This window comes from Triturus cristatus, chromosome 5_2 (genome assembly GCF_964204655.1).
Source record: "Triturus cristatus chromosome 5_2, aTriCri1.1, whole genome shotgun sequence".
NCBI lineage: Eukaryota > Metazoa > Chordata > Amphibia > Caudata > Salamandridae > Triturus > Triturus cristatus.
Window position 1 is genome coordinate 472665777 of NC_140588.1, and position 16319 is coordinate 472682095.

Here is a 16319-nt window from a genome sequence, read left to right on the forward strand (position 1 = left end):
CCTACTGCTGTACGCCAAAAATTGGTTGAGAATGCTCATTCCAGTCACATGGGCATTGCAAAGACGAAAGAAAGACTGAGGGAAGGTTATTGGTGGCCTGCAATGGACACTATGATTGAAAGATTGGTGCGCTCGTGTCCTCAGTGTGCGGGTAGTGACAAGGTTCTCAAATGTAGGACTCAACCCTTGGTTATCAGAAAGCAAGCAGATGGTCCCTGGTCTGATATTGCTGTAGACATTCTCGGACCGGTAAGGGTGAAGTCTCGAGATCAGTATGTTTTGGTCTGTGTGGACATGTTTTCCAGGTGGCCAGTCATCAAAATTGTGAACAGTGTTGATTCTGCTGCTGTCATCAATTTTCTTGATGGTCTTTTTGCTGGTGAAGGGTTGCCAGCATCTGTACTGACAGACAATGGAGTGCAGTTTGTGTCTGGTGTGGTGGAGGAATTTTTCCGTGAAAGAGGGATTTTTTTAAAATGCTGCATTGTATCACCCTGAATGCAATGGTGTGGTTGAGAGGTTTGTGAGGGTGCTCAAGGAAACTATGCAGCTGGCATTAGTGTCTGAGTATGACTGGGAGGAAGCTGTTGTTAAAAAGGTTTATGAGTATAGAGTCACACCCCATTCCTCTACTGGTGTTTCCCCTTTTACTCTGTTTAGAGGAAGGGTCCCCAGCACGCAGGTGAATCCTCTTTGGGTTACTTCAAGAAGGTTGGAACTGGGTGGTCCTATTGACAAAACTGAAGGTTGGAGGGATCGTGAAATGGATAAAATGGTTAAGAGAAAGGAGTTGTATGACAACAAGAAGAGTGTTAAGAGAACGGTTATTCAGGTGGGTGATTGGGTCAGGGTAAAGCTACCTGAGAGGAGGTTCGGGAAGTCTAAATTTGGTCAACCAATAAAAGTGATAAAACTTCTAGGTAATGCTGTCAGAACTCAGGATCATAGAGTGTGGAATCTTAACAGGGTTGCAAAATGTCCTCCCAAATGTGTAGAGGGAGATGGGTCTCAAGTTGTACCTGTTCCCTCCATTTCTTCTCAACCTGAATCGTCGAGACCTATCAGGTTGAGGAGAATTCCTCGAAGATTTCAAGATTGAGGCTTATTGTTAGTCACAGTGCTGTTTTTAGCTTTTTGTTTTTTTTTATTTTTGTTCTTTGGGTTTGGTGTTTTGGGAAAAAGGGAGGTGATGTAGTGTTTTATGTAGTGTTCTAGGTTGTAAGAGGGAGATGATGTAATGTTCTAGAGTGGGCTTAGGTCACTTGTCTATGTCATACTGTGTTGGCATATTCTAATGTGGAATGTTCTTGAGGCAGAATGTTACTTCTTCAACGCTGTGGCAGTTACTCTTGGATGTTGAAGGATGGGGTCTCTTGTGTACATCCTACAATAAAGAACCTACAAAGCCTACCTTGTTCCTGTCATCTGTTTCCTGCATCTTCATTACTTCACACTGCCTATGGTTCTGACAAGGGAGATTTATCATACTTTAGAGGCATGCTTTCACACTGAGCTTCCTGCCATATTTTGTGGCATAGGGATCAGAAGAGGTGCCCATTCCCCATAAAACCTTTTGGAATAATGGGTTCATAGAGAACAAGTGAAGCATAGCTGTATGGTGGAATGTGACATGAAGGTCTGGAATGCAGTTGAGGGCGTGTCACAGAGCCAAGAAGAAAGAACTTTTAGATAATGTTCCCATTCCTACTTTGGAAGCTGGATGAGTAAAGCATTCAATTTTGCTATAAATCAGCAGAAGAAATAACAGTCCAGGCAGAGACTGTGCAGGAATGCTCTTATGATAGGTTAAGAAATTAAGCCAATCATTAGTGTATGAAGCCTGTAAACTAATGCTGCCCACTCTCAAAGCTTAGACTCCCACTGAAATCTGGGAAGACAACAAGAGACTGATGATGTTTTATTGTGTTACCTAAGGTATTACTAAGGAATAAGTTCCGCTCCCTTTGAAACCTAAATTCTTAAAGGTAATGTCAAGATCAGAAAAGCCTGCCTTCTGGTAGTCCACATGGAGAAAGGCTGCAAGGCACCTTTACAAGAAGAACCAGTAGGTCCTGTTTAAACTTGACTTTTGTCTGAAACTCTGACAGAAAATAGAGTCAAGCCTGTCTGACAACTCAGAGCATGGCTTGGTGTCTAAGTAGCTATCCGTGAAGACATTTGGAGTACCAGAACTGAATCAGAAAAGAAAATATTATACACGATCTGAAAGCTTGGACCTTTTTTGTTTTTTATACCAAACGCTATTTTCTGAAACGATGATTGTTGTGCTGCAAGTGGGTAAAATTGCATTTTACAAGGGAGGCAACTTCCTAAAAAGTATTTCCTAATCATGTTGCTTGTGTCAGTGCCATTAAACAAAGGTACGCTGGCCTTCTATTAGCCCTTGCGGAAAAGCAAAATCTGAGGCTTGCTTTGTTTGGGTTTTCACTCCCACAAACTTCTTTGAATGCAAATCATATTTCAATTTGCATTGTTAATATCTCCGTATCCCTCATGATAATTCCTTCATGTTTTGGTCATTTTGTTCATTACCTTTTTTCGTTTTAACTGAAACTGGTTTGGGAATTTTATCATCTATTTTCTTCTCTCTTGTTGTTTTGGAGTTCTTTTTTCCTGTGTTACACATAATTTTTTCGGCAGAAATATGAGCTATAGATTACTCCAAGAAACCTGCATTGACTCTCAGGCTTTAGAATGTGTGTACTTTGTGGGACTCCAACCAAAGCTCGTATCAAGACTGTGGCATTCCTCCCTTTGGACCTAAAATCCGGTTCCCTACTGTGTTGAGCTCACAAGTATGCTAGTTAAATGTTTCACTGAAAGAAAGATAGGTGCTCACGTGCTATTGTTCTTTCCAGCTTCTATGTGAGAATGAATTGATGCCAGTATATTGTATAATTATCAGGATAAGCACTCCCTTGTCATCAACAATATAAGGAACATCCAGTTTAATATGTATCTACCCTTTTTAGCTTGTGCGCTGACAGGCAGGATAATCGGGGCAATGCTTCTGTGTGTAAAAGGTAGGACCTGCGCTGACAGGCAGAGAACAGGCAGGGTAATCGGGGCAATGCTTCAGTGTGTAACAGGTCGGACCTGTGCGTGGGTGAAGAGGGTAAGGAGCGGACCGCGCAGAAAATGAAAATAAAAGAGTGCCAACAGACTTACAAAAGAGACCGTGTAACTCTGCCAGTAAATGATCCAGTCCGGGTAGGCGGGGCCAAAAGTGGACAGGGCGGTAACAAGGAGGGACTAAGAAGCATCCTTTACAATAGAAAGCCAGCGTTTAGCCTGAACTATGATGCAAGCCTATGGGAAGAAGGGGCATGGCTTCAAGTCCCCTTCTGAAATTGTATCGATCACAATAAGCCTCGCAGAGCGAGGAATGCATGCTCGCACCAGCGCTAGGTCTGCGAGACCTAAAAATATACACTTGTATTTATGCAGTACAGAGCAAAGAAACACAGATGTACTGGGACAGTAATGTACAGACGTGTTCATAAGCAGTGGAATACAGAGATATAAAAAGCACAGATATGAGATAAAAATACAGCTCAATATTCTGCATGCAGTATAATCAACGTAATAAAATATTACATATGAATATCAGATTAAAAAAATTACATCATGAGCAAAATACAACATGTTAGGCTATTTTCACATTCTGTTCTAGAGTTGTCTGTGGAGTTAGTGGGAGGTACTTTAGACTTTAAAATTGTGTTCCGAAAGGGAGAAGACTAATATGGGTTGGGGGGGGGGGGTTCCAAATTTTAGGGACATTGCCAGTACAGGTGACCATTTAATAAGCAGATTTAGGGCAGAACATGACTGACACCAGTCACAGGAGTTATTTAAGCCACGTTGATTAGTAAAGTCAGGCCGAGACTGGGTCTGGAATCTCCTGTTTACCTACAACACAGACCTTGTAGACTCTGTGTGAGAGGTTTCTGCATCAGGGAGATGTCTGCCACTGTCCCTTCAATGGCTTGTCTGCAGATGACATCACAATCCAGATCATTAATAAAGCATGCTACATTCAGAGGCAACATCAGGTCAAACATTATATGGGCACCTCCTCTCCGAGAGCCCAAAATGGCACTGCTGCTCTTCTAAAAGAGTTTTCTGACCTCCAGTACTGACAAGGTTGTGGCTTGAAGTAACATTCAGTCGCTTTGTAGTCAGTTTATGTTACGAGAAATTATCTTAGGCCACGTTGAGCCAAATAATGCTAATAAACTTGTAAAATACATTTTTTTGCCTCTCCATTTTTCTCTCCTTTTGTTTCCCAGCACTTTCTATCCTGGCACATTGTTAGAGAATCTAAAGGTTCTCTTGTGGGAGGTTAAAATGTAATATGTCAAGAAGTGTACTGAAGAGTTGGGTTCTGAGGTCCAGTATTTATACCTGGTGCCCACTTTGAAGTAGAGGAAGCTACTAGAGGTTTCCACCACCTGAAGTGTCAGGCATTCCCTTCCTCCCTGTCCTAGTCACAGCTTGTCTGGGGTCACAAAAGACTACTGTCAAACCCTTTGTGAGAGTGCTCAGGAAGAGCCTTTGTAATGTGCAGGTGTGGTAGGTGACAGCTCCTCCCCCCCAACTCAGAGTGGCCCATTCTGCCATCACCTAGTTTCTCTTTGTCTAACTGTCGGGAGCAATAAACAAGACCAACTGCCTCCTACACTTAGGCATGTGACGCTGGAACAGGCTGCAAGCACCAAATGATTAGGACAAGAAAATGGCAACTTTCTAAAAGTTTAATTTTCTGAATTGTGACTAATAATCTGACTTTACTATTAAAGAGGGCTTTTATTTACACCAAACACGAACAGTCTACCTGCTCTCGATTGGAAGTTATCACTTATTAAATGTAATAAGGTAACTTAATTTTATCCTATGGGAGAGATAGGCCTTGCAATAGTGAAAAACAAATTTAGGAGTTTTTCACTACTAGGACATGTAAAACCTAAACGTGAATGTCCACCTATTTAAATACACTGCACCTGCCTTCTGGGCTGTTCAAGGCCTAATCTAGGAGTTACCAATATGTATTAAAAAGGAAGGTTTAGGCCGGGCAAAAGGTTTATTTTGCCTGGTAGAAATGGCAGTTTAAAACTGCACACACAGGCTGCAATGGCAGGCCCGAGACAGGTTTAAAGGGCTACTTAAGTGGGTGGCACATTGAGTGCTGCAGGCCCATAAGTAGCATTTAATGTACAAGCCCTGGGTACATGTAGTACACTTCACTAGGGACTTGCAAGTAAATTAAATGTGCCAATTGGGTGTAAGCCAATTATACCATGTTTAAAGGGAAGAGCACAAGCACTGTAGCACTGGTTAGCAGTGGTAAAGTATGCAGAGTCCTAAAAACCAACAAAAATATTTTTAGAAAACAGAAGGCTGAAGGTAAAACGTTTGGGGATGACCCTGCAGATTGGGCTAATCCAGTAATTTACTTATTTTTTAGTTTGAGAATTGAAAAATAACTCGGCACATGGTCCTTTGTTTGCCTTTTCCATCAGCTGCTATCACTAGATTGATTGTGATTTCTGGTTTAGTCTCCTTGCTAATTCATTGTGCATTACTTTTCAGTCTGACAGGAGTGCCTGATTAAGAGACTGTGAAAAAGCCAAGCGATTTACAATGTTTTATATTTCTTATGTCATTGGTTCTGTCCATCATGATACTAGGTTTTCAGGCACAAACCAATTGTATTACAATTTAATCGAAACAATAAAGATTCAAATTGAAAATATTAGTCTATTGTTTAATTATATTTCTGCCTTGCTGACATGTTTATTGCTAATTCTTCTGACGTGTTTTCAGTCTGTCCTCTCAATTATTTGCAAGAAGTTCTCAAGTAACATGTCTGCTTTTTGCAGAACATTCCGAGGGAGAATCCCTCTTTTACATCATCAGTCCAAGAGATGTAGTCTTGGCCAAAGAGCGAGATCAAGATGACCACATTGATTGGCTTTTAGAAAAGAAAAAATATGAGGTAATGTATAAAACTTGTATGTCTATAACTCAATGTTGCGGTAAGCGTGTTTCATTTCCATTGATTGATGGTTAGACTTTTCTCAAAAGAGGTGGGTTGAGGGTTATGTTGTGTTTCCAGCAAACGTCACACATAGGAGTGACCTTGATGTAGGTGCTACCATCCTTCCACCAACCCAACAAAGGTTAAGCCTTTTTCCCCAGGCCTGAGTTTCGGTATTAGAGCCGTAGACGGGTTGTCATTGACCTGATCTCCTATGATGCTCTTCCTATTATTTGCTCCCTGATTATTGGGCACTTGAATTTTGCTTCTCCCTCGGCTTTATGGATTGAATTTATGCTGTGGAAAAGGGTTATATGATTTCTGAGACTTGCACTCTGTAAGGCATTCTAGAGTATGTGTCATCACCACTTCTGTGACCTCTGCATGCAGAGTTTATAGCAAAGACAATATATCGAAGTTAACTGACGGAAAGATTTGCTTGTCAATGTTTATTAAATGTCAGACGGAAACGCATTCGAAAGTGAGGTTCTGCATGCCACAAGGACACCTTCAGCTATTCTTTTTTTGTTCTTTTTCAAGCACCACCCAATGCCAGGCGTTTTTGCCAGGTTTTGGCATGGCTAGCGTTTACTGACCCTATGTTTGTGCCGTAGTGACGGGCATCCTCGCATGGCAGAGAACTCTTTCCACACAGTCTCTCTTTGGCGATTTTCTCGACATCCTGTGTTTCTCTACCAAAGGTCTTCGATTCAACTGGGAGTGCTCAATGGTTTTGACGACGTTCATCAGCAGTACTGAGGTGCTGCATATGATGAGCAGTCAGGAGAGCAAATAAACTTTTCCAGAGATTCCCCTTTACAGTAGAGGTGGGACAACAGAGAAGCAACATGGAACTGGCATCAAAGATGAAGAAGCATTCCTGGCGGGCCTGGGGTCTCCTAAGTGAAGTGACCACTTAAAATACTATAGTGTTACACAGTTGTCAAGTGGAAAGATTGCAGGTGCAGGAGGATCTGCAGTCTGACCAGGACTGTAAGGCACATGATTGTTGGGCTAGGTTAAAGCAGCCACAAAGGTGCTGTGATACCCTGGCACACCGTGATCGCTGTATATTTTCTGCTTAGACCATGAAGACCTCCCACACCTACAGAATATTTTCTCTTGTTGAAACTTTATTGACACAACAGGGAAGCAAAGGTAAGTGATATGTGATGGGATAAGTAATCACTGTCCAATGTGGTGAGACTTTCACTGTTTCTATGAAATTCTAAGATAAAAAGGAAGCTGGGCTACTCATGCAAACATGGTCATCACAGAGAGACAAGGAGACAGAGGAATGCAGAGTTCTTCAAGCCCTGGGCCTCTTAACCCCACACAGACCTGTAAGAGAGTAGAGTGGAGGAGCTCCAAAATGAAGAGAATCTCAAAAATGCTTGCTTTATTGGAACCCATGGCACAGCCGGTATGATTAATACTTCTGGTGCCTCAGTGAAGAGCCCATTAAGGGATCTGTCATCCAGAGTTACAGTGACAAAGACCTCACTTATGAAAACGTAGGTGGGAGTAATGGCCTTGCAAACTTCTTTGAGAGAGTTGAAATCTTTCCAGAGGTGAAATAAGGAATTCCTTCAGTTCCTATCTAGTGCTGAACAAATTTGAGCCCTGCACAACCACATCACGATTCAGAGTAAGACTTGGTGCATGAAATGAATTGTGTACTGAGATAACATAGCCAGTAGACCAAAATATGCCTTTAGAGATTGTTCAAATCTAGAGATGATTTCGTAAGCCATTGAAGAGGGCTGGCAAAGGGCTAGAGGGACCTACTTATTAGTTTGAAGAGGGTAATGTGCAGGGAACATATTTTCAGGGCTGCAATGAGGATTATATAAGTGAACTGTGAAGGATTCAATTGTTATTTTTCCCTTGTACTTTGATGTGAATCTGTCGTGTGCAGGAGCCACTCAATTAAAGTTCGGAAGGAGCTCCTGAACGTGAATACACATCTCCAATTAGGACTCTAACCAAAACTCTAAATGCTCTTTAAAGAGAATTAATTTACATGTACTGAACAAGAAGCCAACTTTGTGGAGGTCTGGATGGAGACATAAGGTATCCAGCCCAAGACACACACTACCTTCTTAACAACCCATAGTTCAACATGCGACTGCAGGGGCGCTCAGTATCTGTTCAACACGAGAGTCACCAAGGGAAGGGGTGATGAGATAGTGCTTTGTGTACTGATGGGATTCGTTTTTCCCTTGGCATCTCCATTTGTGGTCTTACCTCAAACCTGGTGAGATTGCCGATCCCTGCACAACACCACAAGTTTATGGGGATCGGTTTAAAATGAGATTCTGCAATCTTGACAGTTGAGACTTAATAGCACTGAAGGAAACATATCGCTCTAAGGTAGCATCTTCAAGTTGTTTGCTTCATCTGGTTATTTCTGACTGATTTCATTGGGGATATTTGTTGATGTTTCTAAAGTGTTTTTCTATGTCTGGTCATTATGAATGACAAAGATGTGTTACTTGTTTGTTTTAAGTTTCTCATACATTTCTAAATGTTGATTATTTTTTATTTCATCGTCTCTACAAACCATTTTATACTGTGTTCTGTTTTTTTTATTTTGTGGATTTGAATTCTCTAAGTGTTCTGGGATTGAGGATGCAATGCCAATTACCATATTGGCATGTGTAGCGGATGTTTCCTCCTGCACTTTTTGAGTAATGTCGCTGGATTAATCTGCTTGCCAAGCCCTTTGCCCCTTAACAGCCTCCTGTTTGCTGTTGGTTGTGTTGGGTTAGGCCAAAGATAGAAAACTACAGAAATTAGTCATTGCTCCACTTTCTCTTCTTGCCACTGTCTTTGTGGCAGCTAGAGCAGTGGCAGGGATACCAAAGTACAAGCCAGTGGTAATAGTTGATGTCCATATGTGCATTGTTTTTTTCTGTTTAAATTAGATTTTTCTGCTCTTTTATGCAGGGCCAAATTTGATGATTGCATCCAGTTCACCGACTTACTCTTGCCAACCTCCTCTGGTATGCTCTCACTTAAAGGTGATACCCAGCCCCTCATTATCATGTCTGGAGGCCACTCCAGGAGGGGAATCACATCTTGTATTCCTGCAATTGACTTCACAAAGAAACATCCTTAGAATTAGCATCAGAGAATGTCGTCTAAAGAAAGATAGTGCATTATGTATTTGCTTTGTCCTATGTTCTGCATTTCACTTTTCTGTACTTCTTTGTAGGAAGCTTTAATGGCAACAGAGATCAGCCAAAAGAATATAAAGCGACATAAGGTTCAGGTGAGTTTGCATTTTGTAAAACATATGATTTTGTAGTAGTTATGCCTGTTTGGTATTTATGTGCTTAACAAAGCAGTTTTTAGGTGTAATTTTTCACGTATTTGTTTAAAATATTTTTATAGTGATAACCTGATGAAGACATCAGATCATGAACACATTTTCTAATATTCAAATTTATTCTCAGCTTTATAAAATGCATTGCTTCACGCGAAGGCAAAATGACCATTGTATGCACTGCTGCTTACAATTTAATTGCAAAATGGCATTGGACAGTTGCCAATGTGCTTGGAAAGCACAGCTTCCTTTTCATGCCTCCCGACTGATCCTTGTTTTGACTGGGAAACGTGCAGTTGTGGCCGGACATGGTACCGAACTGTCCACCAAACTTCACATTCATAAACACCTTAACTAACCATGAGTCCCAAGGATTCAGATTTCGAGGGATGGGCGGGGCTGGCCCGGGGATTGCAAACTTGCTGCAACACTCGTGTGGAATGCTGGCCTTCTCTCTCTCTTCTGTCGTGGGTTCGCCTGTCACTTGAAAACCAGGTTCCTCCCTGCTTCCCTGTCTGTATCTGGCCTCCACAACTCATCTCCCTTAGGACAGCTCAGTCGTGCTTGGGATATTCAGGTATATTGACATTTGTAGGCACTCCTCCAGTTCTACCATAGCATAGACAATGATCTCAAATGTGACTTCTGTAAATGTATCCCCCAAACTAGGAATTCATTTCCTCTCCCCACATAATAAATGTAATCAAATAATTCAAATTTTTCGGAACATGTTAAGGCATGTTCCAGGAACGTTTTCTGCACAACATGCGGGTCTTGCACACAAGTGACAATTCTGGAAATTGTGGCAATTTGACTCCTTCCAGAGGTTAATGCATTGTTCTTTTCAAGCTTGCAGATTTCGAATTGGGAGAGGTAAGGACCATCCTGGATACTGCTTCGGTGGCATTTATCCCAGGGGTTGGTCCCACTGGATGTTGTACCTTCTCAGAAGTGGCACCCCCAACACTACTTCTATGTATTCCTTGCTTGAGTCCCATTCCTCGTTTCCAAATGTTTTTCCTGTTTGTGATATTCGAAGGACGGCTTGCTTTGTTCTTTAGAGACGCAGGCTGCAAAATTAGTTTTACTTTTGCAGGATTTCATTTGGCATGCCTTTATTTTATTTCTAAAATCTATCTTTTCATTTCACCCCCATATTTGCCGATGAAAATCATGTGCTCGGCCAGCTCCGAGACTAATGACACTTGGTCACCTTAAGAAGAAATTGTTTTCACTTTGTGTGTGACCATCAAAAATCGGATTTGAATCGAATTATGATTTAGGTCTATAAAAGCGCCTACTGAATTCCTTCTGAGTTTAGGTAGATAAAAATCGTTTAAAACATACATTTGACCAAACGTCCGTTAGGTTTCTATAAAAGGTTCCTCTCCAACTTTTGGTTATGGATTTAATTATGTGGCTCTTAATTTACATGGCACAAAATACATGCGGGGCGCATTGAAAGGGTGGCAGTAATCTGAGTGACATTCACTTGTGAGTCCGCATCAAAAGTAAAAGAAAAAAAATTCAAGAGGCTACTGTTGAGAATACTTTGGAATCATTATCAAAATAATAATTATTACAGTTTGTTGATAATGTAAATAGCTTTCTGCTCTGCTGCAGGGTAAGCTTTCTAAATGTTAACCGAAGGACAAATGTGACCATCATATAAAGTGTACATTCACTTCTTTCTACAAATTCTAAAGGTAGTTTAAAAAATGTAGCAGTTTGGGAGTATGCTTCATGTGTCTCTGCGTCATTGGTGTACTTCATTGGAGTAGTGGTGTGTGCGTTGTATTACTGAAAAGTTATGTCAACATATTGTGGTGTAGTGTTTTCCCTTCTGGGCCAACTTTAGTTCTCCCTTGGTTTCACGTATTAGCTGCTTCAGGCGGCCTTTGCTTTGCACAGCCTCATTTGTTTTTGTCACATGATATTATTTTAGAAATACGCCGCACATAATATTTGTTATTCAGTGACTCTTCTTGGGATTCAGTCTGAACATTTTGTACAAGGTCGAACAACATGGTGTACTGTTTTCTTGTGCCCAGTCGACAAAATTTCCTAAAGTTTTTAGACCTAACACTGTAGCACAGCTGCAGTTTTCCAACACAGTAGTTCTTATCATATAAACTGTGTCTTAACCCTTTGGGGAGCAGTGAGTAGAACTCCAGCAGAGATACCGGTCGTGGAACGAAGGCAGCAGCCTTGCCTAAACTGAGTTTACAACTGTGATGCCCACCACCTAACTACATACACCAGATAGGGTGTCCGGTGCTAATCCCACAGATCACTAATATCCTGGTGCTCACATAGTGAGGGTAGGCCTAGATAGATATATTAGTTGCCATGCTTGAGTTGTTCATTGTTTACAGCCTGCTAGTAATGTTGATTAAGTTGCTTATTTGGATTGGTTTACTGGTGGCGGCACATTTGCTTCAAAATAGACTACAGTTGTTTCAATTAATATATTGTAAATTTTCTTTGTGCCTTTCTTCTGTTACTATGGACATGCATGAGTTAGAACGAAAGGTGATGATCTATTCCCACGGTTCCCTTGGGGACTAGAGCTTCATGTTCTAGGTTTGCTGAAATCACCCACTACTCTGGAAAGGTTAGGAGTTCAGGTGAGGCACTGTGAGTTAGTCTGATTTGGGCCTACAGGTACTGACGTGGTAGAGAGACTCAGTCCCTACAGTCTGACATCCTGTTCTCCCAAGGCACAGTTCTGTTTCTAAGGGGAATCCTTGCAACAGTGGCAACTTTATATGTGATTGTGTTTGAAAATCATCTAGAGAGCCTTGCACACCAAGCTTCGGAACGTTGGAGGCAGTGCTTAAGTTGAGCCGGTGGTTGTAGGTGAGGCGCACTGAGACTTATTTTTGGGGATCAGCACTTCTCGTCAGACTTTGATGCAAAGTAAAGAAAAGAGAAAAACACACAAAGAAGAAATAAGGCTGGAAAGAAAGACAGAAAAAACATGACAAAGGGAGGAACCTTGGATCAAAAAGAACCTGCAAGGGTGAGCTAAAGGGGGACAGTGTCTGGTGGTGGATTTAAGAGACACGCTGGAATCAAGAGTACGCAGCCTTGGTATTCAGTACTCAGATATTCAATTGGAGCCCAAATGTAATGGTGGCTCCTCTCTGAGCTTCAGCAAGTCTGCGGCTGCTTTTTAGCTTAGTTACCTTCAAGGGCCCTTCTTCTGCAAATCTGACCACGGATCCCACTCTGGCAAGTGTTATGGTGAGTTTCTAACCTACCGACAGACTAAATGCCACCCATAAGAGGTGTTTGGTGAGGGTGCAGTGGAAGTGTGTTGTGGCCTGCCTGACTCCACTATGGCTGCACTGCTCACCTAGCTCACTGACAGTCTGCCTTGATGTACGATCTGGCCTCTACATCGCATCCAGTACCCACCACGGCCAGGATGGTGATGAAATAACCTTGGAAACTAATTCCACCGACAAGCGGGGGCTTGTGATTTCACACAAGGTCAAGATGTGACGACATGCCTGACTTCAATATTGCAGTGCAGTTCTCCCAGCTCTCGATCAACCTGCCAGGGCATGTGGTCTAGACCCTAGAGGGCACAGCAATCTGTAGAATCCGTTGTGGAGATGAGGTTCATCCCCCCTCTGCTCTCTGATTGCCTGGTGGTTTGTGTTTACCTGTGCAATTGCCAATATAGATCATTACATGCCGGGTGGATCCCCAATCCAGCACTCTTACTACCCACCATTCCGGTGTGTATGTTAATTGTGCAATAAGGTACTCTCTTAAACTACCATCGCGGCTCACCTTTTGGGGCGCTGCAGAAATTCAAGTTTTGCTTTGTACTTTGAAGCACATTTCTGTTGGTCCTTTCTGCTGGGTTGCGGTAGCGGTGCCCTCCGCACCTCTGTAGTAATTTGGCTAGATCTAGCCACCAAGAAGTCGTCCCAGGAGAGACTGGTGTGGGTACCCAAAGACACCTGTAAGGCTTGTGCCCTACTCATATACCCCACACTTACCATTCACTCCTTGGAGCCTGAGAGAAGTTTGTTGTGATCCACCTCGTCATCTTGTGCTCAACCTAATCCTCCCAAAGCAATGATATTAACATACAACCTCGTCGCTCTATGGCGGGTCAAATCCACACCGACTTTGCTGCTACCTTCACCATTTCCTACTTTTGTCCATCACCAACTTGGAAATCCTTTACTCTGAGCAATGAACGTCTTTGTGGCCTATTGGTCGGAGCATGTGTGTTTAACTGAGGGGTAAGCCAAATAACCCTCTTATGCCTGGGGAAATTACTATCGGTAGGAGTATGGCAGAATTTAGACAGCATAAAGACACGAAGGACCAAAAAGAAAACAAAGAGAAAGACATTAAGGGAAACCTTAAAAGACCAAAATAAAGCCCTCCTATTTCGGACTCTCTGGTCAGAGATATGTCAAATAACCCATCTACACAGGGCACCATTTTGAAGAAATTAAACTTGGTCCATGATATTGCCCAAAGCATAAAAAAAAGCAGCAAACTCCTGCTGCAAGCCGATGTCCCTGCTATAAGAAAGGATTTGAAGGACATGACAGTACGGATCTCCAATGCCAAGGCCAGAATCAATTTCCTTGAAGACTATAGCAATTTGCAAGTGAAACATCTAAAGAAAAAAAGACTCCTTGCTGGCTTGTCTAAAGAGGGACATAACTGACCTGGAGGACAGAAATAGAAGAAGCAATCACAGGATCTTTGGCCTCCAGGAGGATATTGAAAACAATTTACCCTCTGTTGATTGACTTTGTTTCTACATGGATTATTTCCAATTTAAAATATATATATATTTTTTTATACAGTTTTATATAGCGTGAACTAGACCTGAATCGGGTATCAGAGCGCTTTACATAGCACCAGTTGCATTACATGAGGACACGTGTTTGTTTTTTGTTTGTTAGGCACGGGGAGATTAAGAGATTTTGCCCAGAATCTCAGGATGTTCAGCATCATTGCCGAGACTCCCCAGTTCCGAGGTCGACTGCCCTAGCCGTTAGGCCAACTCCTCTCCACTTTAAAGGGAAGACAATGGTCTTCTCTGAACACCTAGATTGGTAAACGTTCTTGATATTAAAGCTGAAACCAGTATTGATGAAGACCTATCCTCCTCCTTGTCTACACCATGACTCTTTCATATGCTCCCATGCATGGCAGTTTTCATTGACACCCCCCATGGTGCCCACTAAAATATGCCTAAAGGCGCAGGTTTCTCCTCTCGGCGCCGATTTTTTTAATTTATTTTTTAAAATATCTTTATTTGCATTTTGTTAAACAAACAGGTTACAGTGAACATAAATGAAAACCGAAAAGGAAGGGGAGAGGGAAAGGGAAGACAGGTGAGTAATCGAGCTTGAATGAGACAGTGAACAACCAATCAGCACAGGTGCAGGAATGGACCAGCAGTCATTTCGGGAGCAGTCGCAAACCGTGGTGTGCATTAAGTCCATGTGGCCAGTGACTGATCACAGATTGCATATTCGGTGTACCAACTATCAGAAGGACCACTTTTTAGTTTCCATACAAAACAGAGAAGATTATTCATCCTATCTCAGCTTTACACATCCATGTCTGTACCTGAATATACAGCTTAATGCCTAATCCTGACAAAATCCGATATAATTTGTTGTTTTTGTAAATCTACAATTTAAACATGGAAACAAACAAAGAAAATCGTCATCACATCGTCATGCCCTGGTTAGAGTATGTAGAGGAAATGTGTTGTCTATGTAGCCATACTGCATTAGATGTGTCCCCCATCCTCCTGGTGATTAAGGGAATCAGTGATTGTCGTCGCTACCTTGGCTCATGGAGAGTTCAGGCGTAACCGCCCCCACCTCATCATCTCCACCCTGACTCCCAGCCTCCTGAGAAGAGCTGCACCCCCCCTCCCGCGCGCGTCTGATCCATCATTACAGCATCCCATGGCTGGGCAATAGGGTATTTACGCATTCCTGCTATTTCCTCCCTGTGTGATGACGTACTTTCTGCCTTTGCCCATACTAGGAGAGAGTTTCTCCAGCCGGCCACTGCGGGAGGGTCGGCATCTCCTCTCGGCATTGATAATGCTCTTTTACCAATATCTGATATATTGTCCTTCCAGGTTCTGTCATTGCTTCTGCACTAGCGCCTTTCTGACCAAGGAGCATGATCAATGCTTCTCATTCACAAGTGTCGCTCCAGTGATGTTAGACTTTAACTAATTAGTATGATACACATTTTAACTTTTTATTGACAGGTTGTTATTCCTCACAGATCTTGGTCATTCCTTCTGGTGATTACTTTATTACAGCCAATGCTTGTTTATTAACTTGCATGCATAGCACTGTTATATCCCTCCTTCTGATGTTCTTTTATAACTCCTGCCATGTTTTTATTGGAAAACCATGAGATGTTACTATGTTCGCTTGTTTTCTTTATCCGGGTTTTCCAGTGTTGGAGTTTTCATATTGGTGGGTATGATGTAATACCACATAGAGTTGCCTCAGGTCTTCTATATTCAATGTAGCCTCACCTCCAATACATGTAGGGGCTTGTTATTTACAACTATTGCTCCTTTTGTTCTTGACTCTTTTGTTGTTTATTATACTCAACAGAATGACACCACCTGTCTTGTGCCCCCTTGTTACGTTGTTCTTTATTGTCCAAATGCCGGTCTGTAGTGCTCTGTCTTGTATACTGATGCCCTACTCGGCTTCCTTATGCCTATACCTATTCTGGCTCCTATTCCAACTGTAATGCATCTCTTCCTGCTGACTCCCTTCGAGCTTGTGTCTCCACACAGCTCTGCATTTATCTCTTAGTCTCCTTGAGACTTCTGCTTCCGTTCTTAAAATTGTAACTCTTTTGTTATATTTATTTTCTTTCCTTCTTCCCTTCTGTGTCCCCCTCACTATA

The 16319-nt window shown here is 42.1% G+C and overlaps 1 protein-coding gene across 1 annotated transcript in view; it reads left to right on the forward strand.

Moving 5' to 3' along the window:
* The window catches only part of VPS41 (VPS41 subunit of HOPS complex), an 828363-nt gene that overhangs the window by 511133 nt on the left and 300911 nt on the right, over positions 1-16319 (forward strand). Inside the window, exons 13-14 of the mRNA XM_085607440.1 lie at positions 5901-6016; positions 9276-9332. Coding sequence (XP_085463566.1) covers positions 5901-6016; positions 9276-9332 — 173 coding nt within the window. The remainder of the gene's footprint in view (positions 1-5900; positions 6017-9275; positions 9333-16319) is intronic.